The 26,416-nt window shown below is 38.0% G+C and overlaps 1 protein-coding gene across 5 annotated transcripts in view; it reads right to left on the minus strand.

Moving 5' to 3' along the window:
- The window catches only part of TASP1 (taspase 1), a 288,218-nt gene that overhangs the window by 33,820 nt on the left and 227,982 nt on the right, over window positions 1-26,416 (minus strand). For 3 of the 5 annotated variants that reach the window (XM_024559220.4, XM_024559219.4, XR_006655296.3), the window contains 2 exons: window positions 24,792-24,902; window positions 3,890-3,963 (listed from right to left, as the gene is read on the minus strand). In XM_024559220.4, coding sequence (XP_024414988.1) covers window positions 3,890-3,963; window positions 24,792-24,902 — 185 coding nt within the window. Of the gene's footprint in view, window positions 1-3,889; window positions 3,964-24,791; window positions 24,903-26,416 lie in introns of those variants that run through there. The other 2 variants (XM_045194733.3, XM_045194732.3) reach the window with 1 other exon arrangement.

A 26,416-nucleotide genomic window follows, 5' to 3' on the forward strand; every position in this document is an offset into this window, starting at 1 on the left:
TATACTCTCTAGTATTGTTTAATTGGAACATTTCCTCAGCCTTTATCTTTTATGACATTGACTTTTTTTTTTAATTTTCCCCTGAGGACATGTTTATTGACTTGAAAGGGGGGAGGGGGAAGAGAGAGAGAGAGAAAGAGTGAGAAAAACATCAATGTGAGAGAGAAATATTGATTGGTTGCCTTTGGTATGTGCCCCAACCAGGGATCAAACACGCAATCTAGGTATGTGCCCTGACCAGGAATTGATCCCGCAACCTTTTGGTATATGGTACAATGCTCCAACCATGCATTCGATGTTTTGGACATGGCATGGACACGGCATTAATATTTTTAAGAATACAGTTGACCCTTGGACAACATGGGGGTTAAGGGCACTGACATCCCATGTAGTCAAAAATCTGTATATAACTTTGACTGTTCAAAAACTGAACTACTAATAGCCTACTTTTGACTTTATCAATGAAGCCTTACCAATAACATAGTCCATTAACATACATTTTGTATGTATATGTTAATACTATATTCTTACAATAAAGTAAGCCAGAGAAAAGAAAATGTTATTAAGAAAATCATAAGAAAGAGAAAGTACATTAACTGTATTTATTTTAAAAAATCCACATATAAGTGGACCACAGAGTTCACACCTGTATTGTTCAAGGTCACCTGTATAGACTCTTTTTTCTTTCTTAACAGAATGTTCCTCATTTTAGATTTATCTGATGTTTCCTTGTGATTAGATTCAGGTTATGTACTTCCAGATGGGTTACTACAAAAGTGATGTTTGTGTCTTCTCAGGTTATCACATCCAGAGGCACATGATGTCCATCTGCCCTTAATGATGACATTAATTTTGATCACACAGTCAAGCTGTTGCCTGGTTTCTCTATTATTCTCCCCAGCAACTAATAAGAAATCTGTGGGGAGATACTTTAAGACCACAAAATAGCGTGCTCCTCCCCAAGGATAAATTTTTATAATAGTATTTTTCACGACTGCTATAAAAAGTGACCTCTACATAATAAAAGAAACCTTGGTTTCATTTATCATACTTGAGTAAGTTCCATGCCAGTTTTAACATCTGTTTTTATTACAGTAGTCCATGCACGCTCGGTGTTTACTAAACTGTTCCCTAACTGCTATCTGGGTAGGATATAGGCACCTGATTTTTAAATCCAACTGTTATCAGTGCCCTAATTTTTGTTCAATGAAAAGAAATCTTTTTAATTTAGGCTCTAGAAATTAGATGATGTAATTGAAATAATGTTCCATAAAAAAAAAAAGAAACTTGCAAAAGAACCTACCTCTATTTATTCAAATTATACATGAATTTTGGTTACAATGACATTGATTATTATCCAGCCTTTTTTAAGCAGTGTAATTTTGAGGAGAGCTTTAATTCAAGGCTTTAACTTAGATTAAACATAGTTAGCTTATATAAAATGTTTAAGTGACCTGGTGACTTTAGTTTCTGAGTTTGGTAACAAGCACAAAAAAGGTAATTTATAGAAAGCAGGGAAAAAGGAAAAGAAAAACTTTTTAGAAATAGTTTTGAAATTATTGGGGTGTTTTTATTTTTTAAGATACTTCCTTCTCATTTTACTACCATGGTTCTCAAAATTATGTGAAAGCACATTTTACAAAACAGTCATTCTGCTGAACAGATATGCCACTAATTCAACAATTCTTTCATAGAAGTCAGGGGACTAGGGGGCAGACCAAAAGAACATGAAGTTTGCTATAGCCCCCTCTCTCTTTTGAGCCCAGCCTCTCATCTGTAATTTTGTCCTACTTGCAATGCAATAAAATTCCAGCCTGTATGAAAAAAGAGATGGGTTTTATTTTTTTTTGATCAATAGAATTCAGCAGCCAAAGCATTAGTGTTTTGGGTTTGTCTTTTTTTTTAAAAGCATTTGTAGCCACAGGCTCAAAGGAGGAAGAAAGGGAGAGGGATTAACTTTCTGCAAAGAAGGTCAAAAACATAATTTATAAGTGAGGCAAGAGGAGCAGCTGTATCTGTTGGCCTAATCAAGACTACCAGCTGGAGAATTTACCAGCAATATGAAAACCATGTCCACCAGATGTCAAGCAATGCAACTGGAGGCCAAACATCTTTGGCTCAATGCAGTACTCTCCCCTCTCTCTACCACCCATATTTCATGTTAAATAGTAAGGTATCTTCCATGGGCCACCAGCAGGGATAGCAAGAACATTTCCACACAAGGGACTTAATAACAAGATCATACGACACCACACTGGTTTCAGTACTGAAGTCCACCTCACACAATGTTCTTTGGTTAAAAAACAATTTCAACTTGTAAGGGGTGAGAAAAACATAAATGGCTGCATGCCATTCTTGTGCAAGGATTCTTGTGGCTTATCAGATAGCCACAAGAGTGGCTATATTTTATATTTTGGATCCACTTTGTCATTGGGAAGAAAAGAGTGTTCTGAAAATATTTGAATAACCATTTTCCACTCATTCTTACACCTGTGCTATTCAATACAGTACTACTAGACACATACGGTTATTTAAACTTAAACTAAGTAAAATTTAAAATTCTTTTCCTTGGGCATACTAGCCACATTTCAAGTGCTTGATAGCCATGTGTGGCTAGTGGCTATCCTTTTGGACAGCATAATATAAATATAGAACATTTCCATCATCACAGAAAATTCTATTAGATAGTGTTGCTCTAAAAATATAAATCACCTTTAAAACGGGCAGTTATAATTCCCTTCTCTAAATACTATGAAATAAAGCAATTTTTATGCATTTTCTTATAAAATAAGTTTAGTAATACAATATAAATCTTGAACCAGGTGAGGGTGATACAGAGGAGGCAAGCTCAGTAACAGTTTCATGAATGTGAACTGATGCTTGTCTGATGAGATCTTTCTATACGTTGTACTCACAGACGCTCTGGACAAAGACCCACTTGCTGATAATGGACACAGGCCTGTCTGGATGGGTGTTATATGACAAATAAGCAATAAACTATTCTTTCTTATTACATGTATAATTAATTTATGATGCCACCTCTATCAGACAGTTTACACCAGAAGTTTCCTTACTTATGTTTCCCAATGTGCAAAATAAATCATGCCCTTTAAGAAAGAGGCTGCTGAACTTCACAGCTTTACAAATGAGTTACTTTAATGCCATGTAAAGATCATATGCCACAGCTGTTTCTCAAAATTTTATGAAAAATAACAACAAGAGGCCAGTGTAATAAAGTCCACAAATTATGTTTCTTACTCCCAGCCTCAACCATCATGAGTACGGGGATGTCAAGCAACTCAGGAGGTGATGCATGGATGTCTATGTGATCACTGTGACTCACCGAGGGATGTGTGCCATGGGCACATAACACACAGCAACAGACCTCTGCCTCTTCCCATGAGGACACTATGCCAGGAAGTGCCAGAATGCACCAGAGCACAAGCCAGGTCGTACTCATAAGCACGTCAGCCACCTATGCCTGCGCACGTACAGAATGCAGTCCAGGCACTTGGCTTTCCTTACCTTGGTTTTCTTTATCTATTCCAACACTCCTTGCAAAATCACTCTGTCCTGATAGCCCATCAGCTTCACTCCCATTTTCTCTTCTCGATCCCAGTTTCCTCTTTTCCAATTATTCACAATGGACAAAGAAGAGCAAGATGGAGAAAAAGTTTTTCCTACTCACCTTTGCTCCAGCATGAAAAGCGTAAAAGACCTGCTTTTTATTTTTTGGGAATCATCAACTCTACTTAATCAGATTCTCATAAAGATCACAGAGCTACCTCCCAAGAGAGGCTGAGAAAAGTCACTTGTATCAACTTAGCCTATTAGAGATTCGTGCAATGGCTGCAAGGATTTCAGGTTATGCCCCAGTTTTCCCGCTTACCTTGGCTTTCCCATCCTGGGCTGACATATATCCCACACACATGCTCTCCGTCGTGTGGCTCCACAGAAATTCCACTGCCATGGAAGAGAACACAAATAGGCACATTCAGATCACAGATGGAAAATAAATCTTTGCTTTTTAATAGAACAGTTAAAGATAGCTTTATACTTAACACACTCGGTTCTCTACTTTCCATTTGCTCCTTCATAAATGTCAAGATGATTTAGTACTCAAAAGTGTGTAACGCCATTTACTGTGAAATGAAAATTGTATTTCTTTCTTGTCAAAACTTATGGTTATTACATGTAAAATAAATGCTCTTCTGTTTGAAACTTGTAACATTAAAGACACACACATGCACACACACACTCATGTACAATATACAATGATTTAGTAAATGTACTATTCCATAATATAATTTCCTTTAAAACAACTCAACACACACATCTTGGTTTCTAAATACCATTCTGCATGAAAAGGAACCAGGATTCCTTGGAGAAATGTCAACTCCAGGGCTGGGACAGAGAAAATATAAAATGAATCTGGAACATCTTGTTGTACCAAGAAGTAAAAAAGTACTCAAAGAATGATGAGGACTTATCAAAAGGACCAGGTGTCAGCTTGAAGGGGCTCCCACTGGCCAAATCTGTGTCCATCTAAGTACCCAAATAAATAATAATAGTAATGAATTATCACCACTGAACATAATAAGAACCAGCAAGCCCATACCAATGCAAATAAGCAAATGCGTAGTAAACAGGGGAGAAGAGAAAGCTCTTCCATGCAGCACTCCACCAAGTAACAAATACAGACAAAACAGGAGCTAGCAGACCATCACGGGTGCTAAAACTAGTTGGTGAAAATTTGAAGAGAAACAAGCTATTTCCATAGTCTCGAGATAATCTCTTCACAAAATTCTTATTAAATACAAAGAGGGAAAATTTAATGTACGTTGACTGCATAGAAAGCTGATGGACTCCACTTTAACCAAATGTTCTAAGCCAGCATCACCAAGGGACAAATCAACATAATGTGCCTCCTGTTAAGACACCCTGAGACTCATCAACACTTTTGTGGTGTGCTTGCCAACACACAGAGCCAGAATTGCATGAGGAAGCCACCACACAAATCTGATGTAAGAATACTATTAATTAACTGGTTTGAACTCTTCAAAAATGTCAAAGTCAACAAATACGAAGAAAGTTGGCAAACTATTTCCATTTAAAGGAGACATGACAACTAAATGCAATGTGTCATCCTAGACTGGATCCTAGACTAGGGGTGGAGACACTATTGAGACAATTAATGCAGTTTAAAAAGGGACTATGGATTCAATAATAGTGCTGTTTCAATGTTAAATTTCATGATTTTGGTATCTGTATGTGATTATTTAGAAGAATGGCCTTGTTCTTAAGAAATACACACTGAAGTATTAGGAGTAAAGACCCCTAGAATATCCATCTTGGTCTCAAATAGTTTAGAAAAATATGTGCATGATTAAACGTGTGAGTGTGTGTGCCTATGTGTGTGTATGCCTAAAGGGAAGACGAAGGGAAAGAGGGAGTGAGGATGGAAAAACAAAAGGGGAAAATAAAAACAATGAATGATCTGGGTAAGGAAACCATGGCTGTCCCTTGTACTATTCTCATAACTTTTCTGTAAGTTTGAAATTATATATGAATTAAGTCACAAAAAGAAATATTCACAGATATACAGAGATACACAAATAACTTTGTCACCTTCAAGTACATACTTTCAAAATTCTGAGTTTTTTAAAAGGCATTTTTTAAAGTTTTGAGGCACTTCTCCAACAAAAATTCCAAAAGTCCTTGATAATAAAACTGCATTGCTCAACACTAAACCCTCTGGGCCCAGGCCATCCATCTGTTTATATCTCTGAGCTAATTAAGCCTGAAGACAAGTGTTTGAGTTGAGACACAACTGTGGGATCAGTGATCCTAGACTCTGAAGGCTTTGCCAGACATGTGGGGAAGAAAGAAGCAGTAAGGGACCAAACTGAGTTCCTCAGATATGTGGCTCATTCCCTCATCATTAATTAATTATCAAACCTGCCAACCTGCTAAACAGACGCTCTGCTAAAGAGTGAAGGGAAACAGTGTCACGGAATGAAGCAAGTTCTCTTCACCAGATGTTTTTTCTTCCTCACACATCTCCTTTGAACTTTAAAAATCTTAACATCCAGAGCAAGGTCTGGGATATTCTAAATTGCCTAATAGAGCAAAGGCACTCAAGTCTTACTGAATTTCCCTAGAGTAATGACAATGCAGTTGTATTTATACATGCAAAGTTAAGACATTTCTAAAACTGTGACTTCTCCTTATGCCCCTAATGTTAAGGTAGGAACTGCTCATGAATTAGCCAAAAAAAAAAAAAAAAAAAACATGGACGTGTAGTAAATCTGGTCATGAAAGTAAAGGATAAAAATATTGTACTTTATTTCTTTTTAAAGACATAATTTTGATGATTTTAAACTACATTATTCTGAAAATGTAACCTGCTTTAAGAAATGTGATATATAAAACATTTAGACTTACAAAACAGAATAAATTGGGTATATTTATTGACCACACTAAATATTTTTATACTGAATGCTTATCAATAAAGTTTCTAGATATAGAGTTTAGGAGTCCTTAAAGAAAGTAACTTAATTTCTAGAAATTCAGTCTTCATTCTTCTCACAAACAAAACAAACAAAAAAACAAAAAGAGGTGCATTGTATTGATACCAACAATTCAAATCAGTACATAGTGATCCGTTCAGTGTATAACTAGTTCAAGCTACACTGAGAAACTCAGCAGGAGTTGTCTACAATTTAAATTATAGAATGCTTTTGAAAAGAAACCCTAGTTTATTTATTTTAGTTCATGTCTTAAATCAACATAACAAAATATTTTTTGGTGGAGGACTTCAGGGAAGCAGGAGAGGGAGGAACTAACATTCATAATCTAGCATATGCTGGGCACTATTTTTTGAAGAACTCAGCGAAGCCTGGATGGGGGCACCTGATAATCACAGAAGGTATGTAACATGGCTTATGTCGTTTTAGTATATAAACAAACTGGACTTCAAACTGGACTTTTGGATTCCAAAACATATGATCTCCCATCGTTCTATTACTCTGAAATTTACTCAGGGTGAAAAGGATTTATAATTAGTGTTACATATTAAGAGGATTAAATTCCATACAAATACCAAACGACCACAAAACATCAAACACAAATACAACTTTTAAAAATCTCGAAAGAAAAACTTTTAAAACAATAACAAAACTCAGAGGTCATAAAAGACAAGATCAATAAATGTGACTACATTAAAAAAATGTTTACAGTATTTTTTTTGCTATGTGGGGAAGAAAGTCAACATTTGAATGACAAACTAAGGAAATACTTGCAGTCCACGGCACAGAAAAAGGACATTCTCTTAATATATAAAGATCTGTTACAGAGCAATAAGAGACAAATACCCAAAGATAAAGAAAAAATAGGAATAACAGAAAAGTATATGAATGGCTCTAAAACACAAAAAGATGTTCTTCTACATTTCTCCTACTAAAAGAACTGCAAATTAAAACCACAAGATACCATTACACAACTATCAGGTTACAGATATCAAAAGGTTTGAAACAACTTTTTTTTTCCTCTGCGGGTGAAGAAACAAGCACTCTCATATAAGGATGGTAGGAGTTTGGCCACCTGGAAACACGTTCTTGTGATTTGTGGTAGTTATATGTCCCACAAGGTCAGCACGAACAATTAATTAGAAAACATGGAGCTATTGCTCCTATGAGAAATACAGCATGAGGTTCCTGCAAGTAACCTTATTTTATGTGGGATTCTGTTTAAAGACATCTTATTTAATATATATGTTTTAAGTAATTCCTTATATGCAGTATTCTTTTATAATAAAACACTAGCCAAGAAGAGTTTAACATTTTCCTGACCTTGGATAACCTGCCGATGAGTTTCTGTGGCTTTCAGCCTCATGACAATGCTGTGCCCTGTGCTCTTTTTACGGGCCATCATCTCACGACACCACAAACTGAACGACATTTCCAGCTTTTCCATGGCTTCATTAGGCACCATAGATGTTACTTCAGCAGTTTCTAAAGCAGCATACAGATCAGTGAATTTCCTCTTCCTTTTTTGGAAATACAGATTGTTGGTTCATTAACTTTGAACTCATGGCCAACAGTACTGTACCTCTTGCCTGAATGAGTTTATCCCACATGCATATTTTCTACACAAGACACCACAACTTCCTTGCACTAAGAACACTAGACAGCAATTCAGGACTATGCTTGGGGGACATTTTTAAAGCAAAATCATCAACGAAAAGCACAAAACTATGAAAGATGTGGCACAAATAGAGCACAGCAAGGACACTTCTTTACAGTATGGGAGCTGAAACAAAAAGGCCTTCTTCACCTCAGCTGGGAATGTGCATGTCAGGTGACAAATTCTTCACCACTCTGCACATGCCCATAAATGACTGTGAAAGTGCTGAGAATACTAATTTTGAGATTACAAATACATTTCAGCAAGTAATAAGATTTACACAAACTCTACAAATAATCAGCATTGACTGTAGTTATCAAAGTGACATACACTACAATGCATTCTAAAGATATGCGTGTATATTTATGAAATAACATCTTCACAAAGACATTTACTGAAGTAGTTTTAATTAGGAAGAAACTGAAAATAGTTTAATTGCCTATAATGGGAGCATATATGCATAATTATGGAACTCAATTCAATAAAATACTATGCAACAATTAAAAACAAAGGAGGTAGCTCTACATAGGTGATATAAAACCATCTACATTAAGTGTTTTACAAACTTTTTGACCATGAACCAAAAAAAAGCAAAAACAAAACCAAAAAGCCCCATACATTGTCACTTAGTACACATTTCTTTATAACTGAAATTTCATAAAATAACACTATTTTACTCACAATGCATTGGTTTATTCTATTCAGTTCCTTATATTCTACCTACTGCATTAAAAAGATTATGCTTTTGACTCACTAAATTGACTTTAGACCTCATTAATACAACTTATTTCAGTTTTGAAAAAATACTAATTTGCAAGTATATAGTTTATCTAAAATAAAAGGCAAAGTGGAGCCCTGGCTGGTGTGGCTCAGTTGGTTGGAGCATCATCCCGTAGACCAAAAGGGTGTGGGTTTGATTACCAGTCAGGGCACATACCCAGGTTGCAGGTTCGATCCCTGGTTGGGGCACATACAAGGCGGCAACCAATCGATGTTTCTCTCTCACATCAATGCTTCTCTCTCTCTCTCTCTCTGTCTCTCTCAAAGCAATGAAAAAAAAAGTCCTCAGGTGAGAATAAAAATAAACAGATATCTAGATAGATAAATAGATATCTAGATAGATACCTAGATAGATAGATAGATAAATGGCAAGGTGGACAATGATTAATATAGGATGTGTGGCCATTTTTGTGAAAGAAAATGAAACTACACAACAGATGAACATGCTTGCAATAATACGGATCTCCCTGGAAGAATATCTTAGGAATCTAGCAAGAGTGGCTGCTACTACAGAGGGAACTGGTTGATTCGGAAAGTTGAGTGGAGGCTACCTATTTTTCATAATCTATTCTTTCTGAAACTTCTGAATTTTGTCCTGTTTTCATTCATGTTCTTTTTTTTTTTTAATACCCCTAGGAATCTCAATTACCCTGTTAGTCTATATTATCTATGAAGAATTAAATTTCTTCCCTATAACACTATGATATTCTGAACTACTGAAATTTGACATAATGGTAATGGGATGTTAGCACTTTTTTTGACTCCTCATTTTATTAGTCTTTAGTGGCTAGGAAGCCTGGTCTCCCAAGCCTGGAGTTAGTTGCAGAGGTTGTGGTTGGAAGAGGACTGGGTTTGGGATCTGGGATGGGGGCAGGGAGACCCCCACTCTGCTGGCAGTCCTGGGTGGAGAAGATAAACTGCACTTCAGAGAGCCTGGGGTGTTATAGGAAGGGGATGAAGCAAAAGCAGCAAGCTAGGGAGATGGAACCCACCTCAGTCCCCAGCTTCATTCTCTTTTAATGTTTTCTCACTGGTGGCATTCTATGCAGTCTTAGAGGCCTTCTTTTTTCCTTTTTCTGGGTTTTCCAACTTGCAGAACTCTGGAGGAGGGCCTTTAGTTCTGCATCCTGAACCTTTATCTCAGACATGTAAAGGTCAGGCTCAGAGACCACTGGTTATCCACATGTGGTCATTAGGCATTAGCGGAACCATATTTTAAACTGGGCAACCAATTCACTGTCATTCTTAGAGAGAACATTACATAGTTGTAGCAGTTCATGTTTAGCACACTCCAACACACCCACCTGTGCCTTCTTCTCATCTTCAAATGCTCTTAAAGTAAATGGCATGGCATCAAAATGACTTTCAACCTCACTAAAAAAGGCACATGAGGTTTTCATTTTATGGTCATATTGTTTAGAAGGCTCTCTTTTGTAAAATAGTGGTTCTCTATTCTACGTCCTTGGCCTTGCCCTCTCCTGAGCTTGTGGCAGGCAGTTGAAAAGACACGAGCAGAGCAAGGATAATGGGCCAGGTACAGAAGGTCACCAGGACAGAAAACTCTGGGTGCCTAGCAACAGGCAAAACTAGGAAAACAAGGACCTTGCCCCCAGGGTAACCCCTAGCATATCACTGGTCATGTGGTTTTGACCCTCCCCTCACCTTTTGTCTCCTGGTTGTTGCTAGTCATGTGACAGACCGACCCCCTTGGAGGTGGAACAAGGGGCTGAAGAGTGGTCTCATGCCACTCCCATGTGGGCCCTTGCACAACCTCTCCCTTAAGCATTAACCATGAGGGATCACATCTAAGCCTCTGCTGTGTTTCAGCTCCAGGCCCAGAAAAGTAGCAAAACCAGACAAGTGATGCCTTGGCTGACCTCAGGACCAGCTACACTGACTAATGACCACCTGCCCAGGCAGTAACCAATCAAGGGAGACGATGATCCTGAAAGGACACACCTAGAAAGCTAATGAGTATGTTGTTGAGATACTCTCCTATGACTTCTCCTAGAGTCCCCACCCTTAAAAGCCCTTAGGATGGAGGACCCAGCACTGCTCTCCCTCTTGAAAGCATACCCCTGTTTTTCCCATCCCCTTCATATTCACTCCCAGGCACATTGCCTTTATCCTCCTCTCTCCTAAGCTTCAAGTGTCCCTTCTTTTGTCTCTATAAATTGTTTCCTGAGCCCATTTCTTCTACAGATCATTTCCTCTACCACTGTGACTTTCTAAATAAATTTTCTCTTATAGTTTGAGTCTTGGCTCTTAATTCTTTCTTAGCCAGAACTCAAGGACCAAGGCTGCTGAATCAAGGTCCAGTCTAACAGCACCTGGTGCTGTCTGTGCCACTGCGAACTAGCTGAGTAAGAACAATTACTTCCACCAAAGACCAAAGTACTCAGTTGGTGACATTGCCCCCCATCTCATACTTGATCATGAGCAGGTCCTTGGCAGTAGTTTGCTCCTGCTACTTGTCATCACTCAGCACTTTTCTGCCACTATCACCTCTGTAGCCTTGTTCCCCTTAGCCACCACCTCGGTCTCCCATCCTAGCCACAGGCTGTGGCTGGAGCCCGCAGCATATATTTTTAATTGTCCTTCATGAGAATGCTGTATTACGATGTGAAACTGATCTGATGCTTTCAAATTGTTTCATATCTCATAACTAAAACATGATCAAATCTTCTGAAGCACCATGAGTAAGTCCCTACTTAAATTTACACTGAGCACATATATTTAGGGCAAAACCTGTTATATTCAAAGAGAAGTCAAAACAAATAAGACAATCTTTATTTCCATTAGAAATTTAAAGTCAAAACATTTTTAAGTTTTTATAAATGAGTAGAAAATATTTGCCTCAAGAGTAAATTTTATCTCATAAAAACTTTCAAAAGTCCTGATTTAAAACTAAAATGCAGCAAAAAGTAGAAAAAGTTTACTTAAATACAGTTGAAGAGAAAAAAATATTTCAGCAAAAGAACAATATTTCTTACCAGCAGTGATATCTAGAAGTCTATAATTTGATTTTTGATTTTAGTGACTAAATCTGAAATTGTTCTAATCACTAAAAATTAAAGTTAATGGTAACAGTATTAAAAATGATTTTAATAATAGTACAACAAACCAGGAAGATGCTACATCATAGTATCAGGACTTTTTCATATGTAATTCTTACTTACAGGTGACCAGGAACTCAAGCAACATGCAGGGTGAAGGAATGGCCTGGAGTGACCCATCTGAGCATGTGAAGGTACTGTCCATAATAGCCTTTAGTTCAATCAAGCTGAAGCATACTTCCATTTAGAGAAGCTCCTGGCCTTTCAGTAATGACCATGTTTCTTTGGTAGTGGGCCTGAGACTCTTTATACCTCAACTACTGATTTGAAAAGGCTTTTGCTTTTTTTAAAAGCCAAAGCACAGAGTCTGTGAGACACTGGAAATGCCCAGGCCACGAAACGATCTCCATTAGGAAATATTAAGAATACCTAAAGTCATGCTAAAATAATTTTCTGAGTGGGTTTTACGTGTGAAAGATGGACACAGGGATTTAGCAGGATTCTTTTCCAAGCAACTTCAGAACACATCACATCACACAAGGGTGATGTAATAAAAGGTCAACACTACTGATCCTATCCCACAGCTGGAGAATGGGTCGGGGGATGTGCTCAAGAATGGCAGGTTAATGACTTTACAGGGACATTCAAAATAGATTTGTACATAATCTTAGAGGCCAGATCTTCTGGGAAGTTGAATTGAATGCTTTGCAACAAATGAATTCACCTATGGGTATAATGCCCAAGAGCAGCTCTACTTCAGCCCTACACCCCTCCAGTATATGAGAGCCTTTAGCCTTATGAAAAGCTCTGCCTCCTCCTAACATTTAAATCAACACCTTCACTGTTTAATAAGCTGTATCTTGTATGATGTTCTCCCCATGATACTCTTTCTCTTCAAAATAATTCACATGTCATTCTGTTTAAAATAAGTCAAACAAAGTTTCCTTACCAGAGTTGCAAGCAAGTTTTTTCTATCCAAACGGTTTCTCTTTTCTGACCAGAGAGCAGCCCTCAGTTACCCTTTTTTTTTTCTTTTAAATGTTATTCTCCAATTTTTGTTAACAACCCCCAGCTGCACAGGCTCCCACACCCATTTAAAAGCTCTCTGCCCGACTTCACATCCCAGAGCTTCTTTCAAGGAAAACAGAACTCTACAATCAGAACTGTCTTGGTCTGGGCAGTTGCCAAGTCAGCTGCTGCCTTAGGTCGAATGGCTTACCCTAGGACAATTTGCACAGTGTTTAAGTTACTCCTTAATAATAGAGATAAGTTCATTTTTTAAATGAGAAGAATGAGTAACTAAATATAACAGTCTCTTCTTATCTCTGAAGATTTTCTCCCCATGGTTGTTAGGTTCTTTATAACCCAACAGAGGGTTTATACAAGGACACTCTACTGTCCTGACATGGAATCCTTACGATTCATGTAACGCTTGCCCCATTATGGCCATGGAGTAGCTCTGTGTTGGCTTGCTTCCCTGAAAAACTTTCACCACTGAGCTGTCTTGGGAGAGTAGGGGATAGAGCTGTATAGAACCCCGTTATACTAAGCCAAGGAAATAATTATCCTCTCTTTCCAAGGTTCACTCAGATTTGTTCAGGGACTAAAGAAGGATGCTGACTGAAAAGGAAGAGAGGGATGTGGGTCAAATAGCAACACAAGCCCTGAAGGACATATCTTTTCTCTTCCTATTTTATCATTTTATTGTATTAGAAACTGCCGGAAATAGGGGCCACCAGCTGGGGCTTGAAAGTTCTCTGCTGGAAAAAAAAAAAAAAGCATTCAGTGAAACAAGTTTCACTGAAACATGATTTCATTCATTCAACAAATATTTTTTTAGGATTTATTTCATGCTAAGGTGATCTCTATTACCCTTTGAGCAGATGAAAATGGACTATAAAATTTGTCAAAATGTTTTTCTGAGAGTTTTAGGAGGACCACAGTAATAAGAATTACACAATCACGAATATCTATTCATAAGTCTTTGTGTTATTTATTTCAGATGGAAAATTTTGTGGCCAAGAAAAAAATACCCCTATATGGTGAGATTATAGCTAGAACTATACCCCTCATGATGGAGATGAAAATCACAGATGAAAATCTATTTGCAATTGTAAAAAGATATCACTAACAATTGTAAATGTTAGTGATATTTGAGGGAAGAAAAGTTCTGTTTTGTTTTAAAGCAAGCAAAGCAGATTATAGGTACTTATAATCAACATCTTTGTATTTTAAAAATGAAAACTAGAAGTACTACAAAATAGTCATGGGGTTGTAAAGTAAAGCACAGGGAATATAGTCAACAATATTATAATATCTATGTATGGTGCCAGGTGGGTACCCAAAATATTTGGGGAACACTTTGTAAAGCATGTGATTGTCTAACCATTACATTGTACATCTGAAGCCAATATATAATAATACTGAATGCAAACTATAAGTGAAAAATACAGTTAAAAAAGAAAACTAACTCTGAATTATATAAATCTCAGAGCATATGTCAACGGATTAATCCAACTCAGTTGTTGAAAAGTTGAAATATCATGTCTGCCTTATTCACTTTGCCTCTAAGAATAAATTACTTAGTTTGCTTCTTTCCATCTGATCCTCGAATAAGAAGAATCAAAGTGTCAACCTATCTCTTAAGACTACAGTGAAGATGTAACAACCCCAAAGCACTGCTGAGGCATTAAAGAAAAACCACAATACTGAACCCTCTTACACAACAAAGATTTGTTATATTTTTAAGACAAGTTATTAACATCAGATGAACATCCGTAAGTACCTCTTTTCCCACCACCAGCCTAACAGCTAATTTGCCTTCTCTTTGAGGTTATTTTTACGATTGTGTGAGCCCAGCAGAATGTCTAGTCATATGTGTTCATGGTGGCATGTGCCATGAAATGGAAATAAGTGATATTGCTGGGGACCCAAGAATGAAGCTCCTTTGAAGTGCATGTGTTTATATGTGCTCGCCAAATATTTAATGCCAGTAAAACCAAAAGGCGGTTTGGAATTTTAACTTACAGTAAAACGACATTTTATCTTTTTAATGTTCTGGGAAGCATCAATTCAGTCTAACGTTTTTTTTAAAACCATAGCTAATTTTGGTAACAGTGACAAAAATAGTATTTGATAAAGAATTTTGCTTGTTCTGAAAAGGGATGGAGAGGACGACACCACATTTAAGTTATAATTGGCAACTGAAGAACAGTTTGATTTGACAGAACTAAGTCTAAAATGATAGAGGGACTCACTATCCTTTCAGTTAATTATGTAGGAAACTGCAAAAACTCTCACAGAAGAAATAATATGATACACCATTTCTACAAAGTTCAGACAGACCCACATGAGGGCTTCAAAGATAAGAGTAATGGGCAATTTCTAAAGGTGGGTAGAGGGTCCACAGGTGTTCATTTTATTATTATCCTTTATAACTTACAAATATATTACATTCTTTTTTAAAAATATATATATATAAAACATTTCATAGTAAAGAGGAAAAACAGGGAAAAAGAGGGTAACTGGACAATCAGAAGCAGTATCATGTGCAAACTTAATTATCAGCATCATGAACATATTCAGAGATAGCAAAAACCTGTTATTCTCTGAGTAAGGTGAGGGTAACTTAATGGGAAAGTAACAATTACCACGTGTGCTCATCAGATGATCGGCTCTGGCTTAACTGTGGGCCTCAAATCTATTTAGGATGAAGGATTCCAACACAGACTTGTCACAAAGGTCACCAAACACACGACCCATTTTACCCCCTAAGAGCCCCTATACCTCCTGTTTTGAATTGCTTAAGATTTTTCTTAAATGCATTGACCCTCGTGCTCACTGCTTCCTGTTAATCACTATAAGGCAGGAACCCCTGAGTTTCACAAAGTCTGTCAGGCTCCCATCAGCAGAGAGAGGGCAGGCTACAAGGGGAAAAATGTACCCATACAGTAAGATCAGCCTTTTATGCCGTATATTTGCATATATTCTAATTACTTGTATTGAATCATAAGCTTAAAACCAAAAAGAACTCATTTTTTTTCCACTGGAAGGCTTGATGTGTCTTTGTTTACACAATTATTAGCCATACTATACACAGCGGGCTCAATAAAGCACTTCTATAGAGGCCTGGAAAGCACATGTAATTATACTTCAGCAGGTAAAAATATATTGTTTTTTTTCTCTAAAAGCAGAGAAAATTAATTCTTTTCAGCTGTTTCATTCCAGGGACAAGCATTTGCTTTGCGTTAAAGCAGTGATTTGTAGGCATGCCTTTGCCAGCATCTTGTGATCTGGGGGGTGGGAGGTGGTGGGATGGGTGCTGCAAACACATTCACATCCAAATTGTCCTTTTTACAAGGCTGTTTGTTGAGGCTACCTTCTGCAATCCATTTAAACTGTCTCCAAACCATCTTCTAGTTCCTGGACACTCATCATTATCCAACATTTCCTACCCACACTGTTTGTTTTTTACAGCTTGTGAAGTTGTTTCATGCAACTTTTCATTTTTCTAAAAAAGTGGTCAATTTCTTAAAAAATCTCTACTAAATAATAAGGAAATTTATTTGGTGCTTAATTTCTTCATCTAATAATTATTGGGAGCCTACTGTGGAGGCTGTGGAATAGAAATTGGATATGACACAGTCCTTGTCTTCAAATGATTCACAATCTGGTGGCATGAGTATCATAAGGCAGTGGAATATTCTAATACTTGGAAAAATATTTCAAACCCCTGTACCATCCACGTGAGTCACTAGGGTTCAAAGACCTCTGATCTATTCCTTTGAAACAATTTAATTCAGAAAAAAAGTTACTAAGTGCTTCCCTAGAGAGAGAAGCAGACACTTTAACACATGTCTAGGATGTGTCATGATGCATGCCAACTGCATGTTGCAAAAATAGCACAAGGAAGGAACAAATCGCCTGGGAGAATGTCTTCCAAAGGATGGCTAGAAGACTCCTATCTGTCCTGGGTCTTAAAGAAGGAATGTAATTGGTCCAGGGCATTTCAAGTACGTGCAAGTTACTGGAAATCTGTAGGTCCTCTTTGGAGAAGGGTCTATTTAGGTCCTTTGACCATTTTTTAATTGAGTTGTTTGTCCTCTTGGTGTTGAGCTGTATACCGTATTTTTTGGACTGTAAGACACACCAGACTATAAGAGGCACCTAGGTTTTAGAGGAGGAAAATAGGAAAAAAAAATTTGAAGCAAAAAATGTAAAATATTTAATAACATCCTTTAAAGCAGAAATCCTTTTCTGCTTTGACATCTTTCCACAATTACGGTAGATTCAGCAGGAGACTATGGTACGCTATCGTATCTTTCTACAACAAAACACAGTAATGACAGAACTATCAGCAGTGTGTCGTTCATGGTGATGGGGGCACTGTAGCTGAGAACATCAGTAGATGATATGCTGTTATGGGGAGATCTGCTGCTGACACTGTTATGGGGGAGATCTGCTGCTGGAGGGCCACAGGTTGGCAACACTCTTGTACGGGTACAGCAGTCTTGCACAACCTGTGTGGCTCTGCCGCTGTTGCCAATTACAGCTCCCATCATCCCAACCTGTCCAAGCATGATGGGAGTTGTAGTTTTGCGACAGCTGCAGGGCCACACTGACAGGTGACCCTGCTGTGGAATTTGCCTATGTTAATGTTAATGGGGGGCACATCAGTCACGTGATGGAGGCACGTATGGGTACTGCTGGCTTTCTTCTCCTAATGTGCCTGCACCACCTGTACCCTACTCTCTAGCACTACAGTATGCCGCAGCATCGTCCCTGCTCCTGCCTCCTGTGACCCTGCTCCACCGCCACCTCGACAACGCCCCCCCCACCCCCCAGAGAGCCAGGTAAGCTACATTCAGACTATAAGATGCACCTCCATTTTCCTCCCAAATTGGGTGGCGGGGGGAAGAACTGCGTCTTATAGTCCAAAAAATACAGTAAGTTGTTTTTATACACAGGGTCCGGCACAATAATGTCCCTTTTTTATGAGCTGGTAATCTATTCCAAATCTTTTATTACAAAATCATAATCACGTAATTCTGTAACATAACAATATCACACTCAAGCACACCGTATGACATTTTAGGTGAAATGTTCAAATTGCTGTCCATCTCATGCAAGGCATTCACAAACCCTACTAATTACACTCAATGGCATTACTTCTGCCAGACCCTGTATTTTGGAAATTAACCCCTTATGAGGTGTATCATTGGCAAATATGTTCTCCCATTCAAGGGCTCCCATTTCATTTTGTTGATGATTTCTTTTGCCCTGCAAAAGATTCTTAGTCTGATGTAGTTCCATTTGTTTATTTGTTCCTTTGTTTCCTTCACAGAAACGATATATTAGCAAAAACACTGCTACAAGAAATGTCTGAAATTTTACTGCCTATAATTTTCTTCTAGGATTTTTATTGTTTCACGCCTTACATTTAAGTCTTTAATCCAGTTTGAGTTTACTCTTGTGTGTGGTATAAGTTGGTGATCTAGTTTCATTTTTTTTTGCATGTTATCTGTCCAATTTTCCCCACACCATTTATCGAAGAGACTGTTTTTACCCCATTGTACATTCTTGACCATAAAGGCATGGGTATATTTCTGTGCTCTCTATTCTGTTCCATCGATCTATATGTTCTTGTGCCAACACCATGTTGTTTTAATTACTATTTTTTGTAGTTTATTTTGATGTTAGGAAGTATGATACTTCCCATTTTGTTCTTTTTTCTCAAGATTGCTAAGGCTATTTGGGGTCTTTTATGGTTCCATATAAATTTTGGAATATTTGTTCTAGATCTGTGAGATATGTCATCAGTATTTTAATGGAAATGGGATTAAATCTGCAGATTGCTTTCAGTAATATGGACATTTTAATGATGTTAATTTTTCCTAGCCATGAACAAGGTATATGCTTCCACTTATTTGTATCTTCCTCAGTTTCTTTCTTCATTATCTTGTAAGTTTCTGAGTACAGGTCTTTTACCTCCTTGGCTAAATATATCCCTAGGTACCTTATTTTTTTATTGCAATAGTAAATGGGATTGTCTTCTGAATTTCTCTTTCTGATAATTCATTATTGGTGTATAAAATGCCACAGATTTCTGAATACTAATTTTGTATACTGCTACTTTGTCAAATTCATTTATTAGATCTAGTAGCTTCTTGGTGGATTCTTTAGGGTTTCCTATATACAATATGATGTCATCTGTGACTAATGAGTTTTATTTCCTCCTTTCCAATTTAGAGGCTTTTTATTTCTTCTTCTTGTCTGATTGCTGTGGCTAGTACTTATAGTACTATCTTGAATAAAAGTGGTGAAAGTAGACATCCCTGTCTTGTTCCTAATCTTAAGGAAAACACTTAGTTTTTGCCCATTACAGACAGCCAATAAACATATGAAAAAATGTTCAACATCACTAATCATTGAAGAAATGCAAATTAATACCACAATGAGGTATCACCTCACACCTGTCAGAATAGCTGTATTAATAAATCAACAAACAACAAATGCTAGCAAGGTTGCGGAGAAAAGGGAACCCTTATCCACTGTTGGTGGGAATGCATATTGGTGCAGCCACTGTGGAAAACAGTGTGGAGTTTCCTCAAAAAATTAAAAATGGAAACTGCCTTTCACCCATCCATCCCACTGATGGGAATACATTATAAGAAACTGGAAACACTAATTCAAAAGAATATATACACCTTTATGTTCACTGCAGCATTATTTACAATAGCCATGATCTGGCAACAGCCCAGGTACCCATCAGTAGATGAGTGGATGAAAAAACTGTGGTACATTTATACAATGGAATACTACTTGACGTTAAAAAAGAAGGAAATCTTTCCTTTTGTGACAGCTGGGTAGGCCTGGAGATTATTATCCTAAGTGAAATATGCCAGTCAGAGAAAGATTATATGATCTCACTAACACATGGAATCTAATGAACAAAATAAACTTACGAACAAAACAAGAACAGAGGCATGGATACACAGAACAGACTGACAGCTGTCAGAGGAGACAGGGATTGGGGTGCTGAATGAAAGAAGGTGAAGGGATTAAACAAAAAAAAATTTACATAAAACACACAGACACAAATAACAATGTGGTGATAGTCAGAGGGAAAAAGGGTGGAGGTAGGTGGAGATGAGCAAAGGGGATATAAATGGAGATAGAAAGAGACTTTGCTTTCGGTGATGGGTGCACATTACAGTGTGCAGATGATGTTTTGTTGAGTTGTACACTTGATACCCGTATGGTTTTGTAAACCAATGTCATCCCAATAAATTGAATTTTAAAAAGTTACTAGGGGAAAAGCACGAACCTTTTGAAGAAGACCAAGCAATCTAGAATGGCCAGAATTTGGGGCTTTGAAGATGAGTGGAGAAAAAGAAGTAGTATTCAGAAACAACACTGAAAGTGTGTTCTTGGGTCATATGAGGGAAGTGCATTTCCCATCAAGGTAAGTATTTCCCATCCATCTTGTAGGGGAATGAGCAGAAGAGGTGGAAATGTGAGAGAGAGAGAGAGAGAGAGAGAGAGAGAGAGAGAGAGAGAGCGCGCGCGCGTTTGTGTGTGTTCTCACTGAAGAATTAAAATTAAAGAGCATGGTGGTGATGAGATATATATTTTGCTTTTATAGAAAGTTATTCAACATTTAGCTTACACATAAAGACAAACTAAGTATACATGCTTTTACGGTTCTTGTTTTGACCATTATCCTCCCTCTGATCCTGGGAATGGTGTAGCTCTCAAGTCATAATTGGGTCAGGTTCTCCTTTTGGCCTTTCTGCTTCAGGACAGTATACTTCTCTCCTGACTTCCTTTTTTCCCGACCACAGTTAAGTTCTCCATAGAGAGAGAAGTCTGGTGACAGCATGGAGGTGGGAGATGAGGAGAGGTGGGAAGGAGACAGTTTGGGGAAGAGTGGTTAGGGCACACAAAGTGGAGGGCACTGATCACATTTGTCCCAGAAGGTCCAAAGAGAACCAGCATCCAGTAATGCAAACTGAAGTCTGACAGTCTGAGTTGCCTAAAGATGCAACAGAGCACCTTGACTTGTCATTGTAGACTGTTGGACAAACCAGAGAGCCATTTGGCAGTGAGAGGATTCTAGAGGTTTCTATTACAGCATAAATTACCACAAAATATAGTAGTTTAAAACAGCAAACATTTATTATATCAGTTTCTGTGAATGAGGAATTAAGGAGTGGCTTTGTTGGATGGTTCTTGCTCAGGGTTTCTCACAAGATTTCAATCAAGAGATCTGCCCAGGGCTGCAGTCCTCTGAAGGCTCACTCAGAGCTGAGGCTCACTCAGAGCTGAAGGCTCACTCAGCCTCCGTGCCTCCCTGGTTGTTGGAAGGAGCTCACAGTTTTTTGTCACGTGCAGCTTGAGTGTCCTCACAAAATGACTGTTGGCCTTTCCCAGAGTGAGGGATCCAACAGAGAGAACAAAATGCCTCATTGAAGTCACAATGCATTTTTTGACCTCACCTTACAAATTACACACTGTCACTGTGCCATGTTTTTATGCATTGGTAGGGAATCTCAAGAGCAGAGGAATTAAGCTTCACTTTTTGTCAACAGCTTATGGGTAAAACACATGCAACAAGGTCACACAAGAGGACTTTGAGGTTTTCTTCATACCTGAGATTCTCTAACTCTATTCATGAACCAGCAAAGGAAGACAAATCCTGAAAGTGCCTATATTTCAGTCATCTCACCCTTGAAGGGGCCCACTGGGGCTCTTGTAATTGATGTATTTATCAAGAGAAGTGGCTCATACTGTCTTTCTAGACAATAGTAAGGGGCAATGCCATTTTATTGAAACTGCTTTCGTGGTGTGATAAAAACACTATCATTTTTCAGAAAAGAGAGTAGACACAGAAAAAGCTGAAGTTAGACATTGTAATGTGAACTATACTCTTAATTTTTTGCCCAAAAGGAGTCATACATTACTGACTAATCCAGAAAGAGAAGCATGAACACATTCCATAGAGTGAAAATATTTCCTATGAGAATAACCAGAACCAGAGGGTGTGGCTCTGGAAAGCATGGAGGGTGGGGGGCAAAGGTGACTTTCACGTCCCCCTTCCTATATTTCTGTACTATGTTTGCTTTCTTACTATGTACTGAACTTATATAACTTTTTTAAAGCAAAAAATATAAAAACCCATGTAGTTTGTAGCATGTACAAATTGATACTAGTATTCACAAGATCCACAAGATCAGTAGATAAATGTCACAAACATCAATCCCTCTAGTTCACTTTAACAAATGACAATATTTCACTTAGTTCATAAATTGGCATATTTCATTCTTCTTCTTGAGACAGAGAGTAGAAGCCAGTTTACAAATTACTACCTTGCTGATAAAACTTATTTAACATAAGCTAAAATTCTATGACTTATCCTTAAATATGCATCTCTATATTATACCACCAAAAATACCTTATAATTTTCATGATTAACTCAAATGGGCAAGAGTCCATACTCATTAAAGAACCGAATCTCTGTCCTAGAACAGTCCCCGAAGCAGTTTTAGTAACTGCCCTCCCACTTGCTGGTACTAAGCATTATTCTGAATTCTTTTGGAAGGCCCAGGTACTTAAATGTAAACTCCCTGCTTTCTAACTGGGAAAAATATTTAAAGCATTCAACAATGATTAATATACCAAATAAGCAAATGGCTAATGTGCCTTGGTTTAACAAAAAGTGACCATTAAAAAAAAAAAAACATTTCCTGGGAGCAACACCAGTACCAAGTATAATGGGTAACAAGAGAAAGAGAATACCACAAGAAAAATGATAAGGTTGGTGGTCAGAATCCTGGTGAAGAAAGAGACACTATACTACACGTAGCAAACACAAGGCCCGCAGGCCGAATCTGGCCCTCTACCATGTTTTATCCGGGTCCCGCACCTTGCATCTACCCGGCAGCAGCGCCGAGCTCTCACTTAACTGTTAAGGAGTAGTTCCATTTATACAGTCCTAAAATTACATTCGGCCCTTTGAAGGCAACCGCGAGACTGATGTGGCCCCCAGTGAAAATGAGTTTGATACTCCTGCTTTACACAAAAATGCATTTTTTTTTTTTCCTTTGAGGAATGAGGGGAGAGATTCTATGAAAGCTCCTTGGGCTTCTATAGAAAAAATATTTTTTATGCTCATGAGATATGCCCAGTCTTCTATTTTATACTCATAGATCCTCAAATTATGAAGACACTTTTATTAAAGCAATTCACAACAATCATACAATACAGATCAGGTACAACCCATACTCCCTATAAGGAAATTTATATAAAGAGTTTAACTACCACAGCTGCTGTGAATCACCTGTTTATATTAAAAAATACTTAGAGAAGAATGGATAAATACACATTGGTATATGCATACAAGGAAATACTACACAACAAGAGAAAATAACAAACTACTAACACACAGAACATGGATGAATCTAACAGGCTTAAGGTTGACTGAACACATCAGACATAAATAGTACACATTCTTCAATTCCATTTAAATAAAATATAAAACCAAGCAAAACTAATCATAGTGTGTAGAAGTCAGCATAGTGGTTAACTTTGGAGGGGGTAGAGACTGGGAGGTGTTACAAGAGGTCTTTCGAGGTTATAGTAAAGTTCCATTTTTTATCTGGGGACTGGTTACATGGGTAGGTTCACTTTGTGATAATTCGTCAAAAATTTTTTAAAGCAAAAAATATAAAAACAAGCAGTTGCAGTTATGATTTGTGCACTTTTCTGAATATTTGTACACCTCGATTAAAAAGTCCATTAAAAAAATAATATATAGGGCTCTCTACTAGTTTATGTGGCATCTTTATGCAGATTTTTTAAAATGTCCCCTCTGGCCCTGACCTGTGTGGCCCAGTTGGTTGGGCATTGTTCCGCAAAGTGAAAGGTCACTGGTTCAATTCCCAGACAGGGCACATGCCTGGGTTGCAGGTTTGGTCCTGGTTGGGGTATGTACAAGATAGATGTTTCTCTCTCACATCGATGCTTCTCTCCCTCTCTTTTCTCCCTCCCTTCTCATGTCTCTAATAAATAAATCTATTTTAAAATAGAATAATAATATATAAAAATGCCCCTCTGGATGAATGAATTAGAAAAAGGCAATCCATGGGTAGAGGTAGCTCTACAAGTTGGGCCATGGCAAGTGGAGGGCAGGCTGGGTTTTATCACACATCTGGATGAACATCTGCAAATCTGAAAAATGCTCATTTGACCCTTCCTCACCACAGCTTTATTAGAAGGACATGGCATACGTCCTTATTTTACAGATGTGGAAGTGACACAAAACAGTGATGCATGAGGGTGTCACAGCCAATAAATGATGGAGCCAGGATGGATCTCTAGACCAGCAGCTCTTCAAGTGGTTCTGATTTCTTTTTGGGAGGGAGAACAAGAAGCAGCTTTCTATGTTACTGTGTATATTGTTATGGGTCATCTCAAATGTTTTGCAGAATTAGGCAGGTGGTAAATACATGGTCCAATATTCTTAATATTGGGCTTTAGTGAAGTTCCTTGGTTCTAAGCCCATTTTAAAAATATGCTCTAAGCATAGAGTCAGAAGTAAACATTCATCTTTTAGATGTTTATCTCTGTAAAAAGATTAGTAGAAAGAGAAGGTTACATGTCAACAGAGCATCCTGGCCCTCCCATAGCTTATTGACTTAAGGATAGAAATCTTTCCATGTCTTAAAAAAATGAAAGAGAAAGACACACACATAGTGTTTATGTCCAGCTTACCTAAAAGTGTCTGCTTATTTTGGGAGGAGCCAGGCTCTGCAGAACATCTGCAAGACCGGAGAACAATCACTCCTCCAAGCACACCATCTTCACTGGCCAGGAAAGGTGAACCTAGGCAGAAATGACTAGTAATCACTTCTCAGTAAATTTTACTATTTTCATTTTCAATTTTCATTTCATTACTAGAACAAAAATGTGGTATGAATAAGATTTTGAATGATGCCCATTTCCTGACAATCACCACTGTCCCCACCTTGTATAGGCTAGATAGCAAAGGCAGGCTGATGTCTGAACAGGGGTCATTTGGCAAAGACAGTGCCACATGCTGCCAAGAAAACTTGAGTGGGGGTGGATGTGCATTACTGTATTCAGAATGGAAATGGAAACACTACCAGATTAAAGGACCAAACACAAATACAGGAAAAAATGCTTGGCAACTCTCTTTGATCAACCCTTAAGGATTACTCACCAGGCTCTCCCTGCTGTCAGGGGCATGCCACCAAAAGCTTTGATTTACTACCTTAAATTCAATTTTAAACAATAAACCACAAACTTTATTACAAACATGTTAAAATGCTCCTGATGGTTTACACAAGTAAGGGTGAAACTATATTTCTATTATGAGAGTCTAGAGGTTAGAAATGACCGGGCCTCTGTGAAATCTCACACACTGAAGCACTGTGAACATTTCAAGAACACTACATTTAAAAAAAAATTTATTGGTGTTTAAAGAGAGAGAGAGAAAAAGACATGGATTTGTTGCTCTACTCATGCTGCATTCATTGGTTGATTCTTGTATGTACCCTCACCAGGGATTGAACCCACAAACTTGGCCTATTGGGACAATGCTCTAACCAACAAAGCACCCAGCCAGGGCAGAACACTACATTTTAAAACCCCTAATTTTTCTTCCCCAAGGACATCATCTTCAAATATCTGGCATAGCAAGTGAGAACATGAAGAACAAATGCTAAATTAACCGAACCACTATCAAAGAAATTAGTAAGACTAAAACAATCAAATTGGATTTGGAGGGAGCTTCTGGTTAAATTTAGTAAATTAAATGCATGCATTTATGTCCACTCCTTCCTCAAACCCCAGTAAGCTGAGGGGAAAGACAAAAAAAGGCATGGCCAAATAAGGAGAAGGAAAATGACAGACAAGAAGAAAACTGACCTTTCAGAAAATGGAAAGAAAATGGAAAGAAAACAGACAAGTAGTTAGTTGCTCACCTAGCAGACCTGTGGAAGCTGAAACCTAAGCTTCCATGGGAGGGGTGAGGTTGGTTAGAGTGAGGGGACACCTATAGGAAACCACCCAGTTTTTTTTCATAAAACCCCAAAAGAATCAGAAGGCTTCAAGATTGGAGGCTTCAAGTTTTTCTGAAGGTAGGGGTACAGGGTAGGGCTGAAATGAAGATGGTTGATTGAGAGCATCCAAAAGGATCCTGGGTTTCTCATAACTCATTCAAGCTCAAATGTCTCTACTTCTTCCCTTTCCAATGATTCAACACTTCAAATCATGTCAGATCCTGCCAGTTCCCTCAGAAGGTTGCACACTTTCACCTGCCTCTGCCCCTTCACTTCCACTGAGAAGGCTCTGAACATACACTCCCGTCGTGCTGA

Source organism: Desmodus rotundus, chromosome 6, assembly GCF_022682495.2.
Source record: "Desmodus rotundus isolate HL8 chromosome 6, HLdesRot8A.1, whole genome shotgun sequence".
Taxonomy (NCBI): domain Eukaryota; kingdom Metazoa; phylum Chordata; class Mammalia; order Chiroptera; family Phyllostomidae; genus Desmodus; species Desmodus rotundus.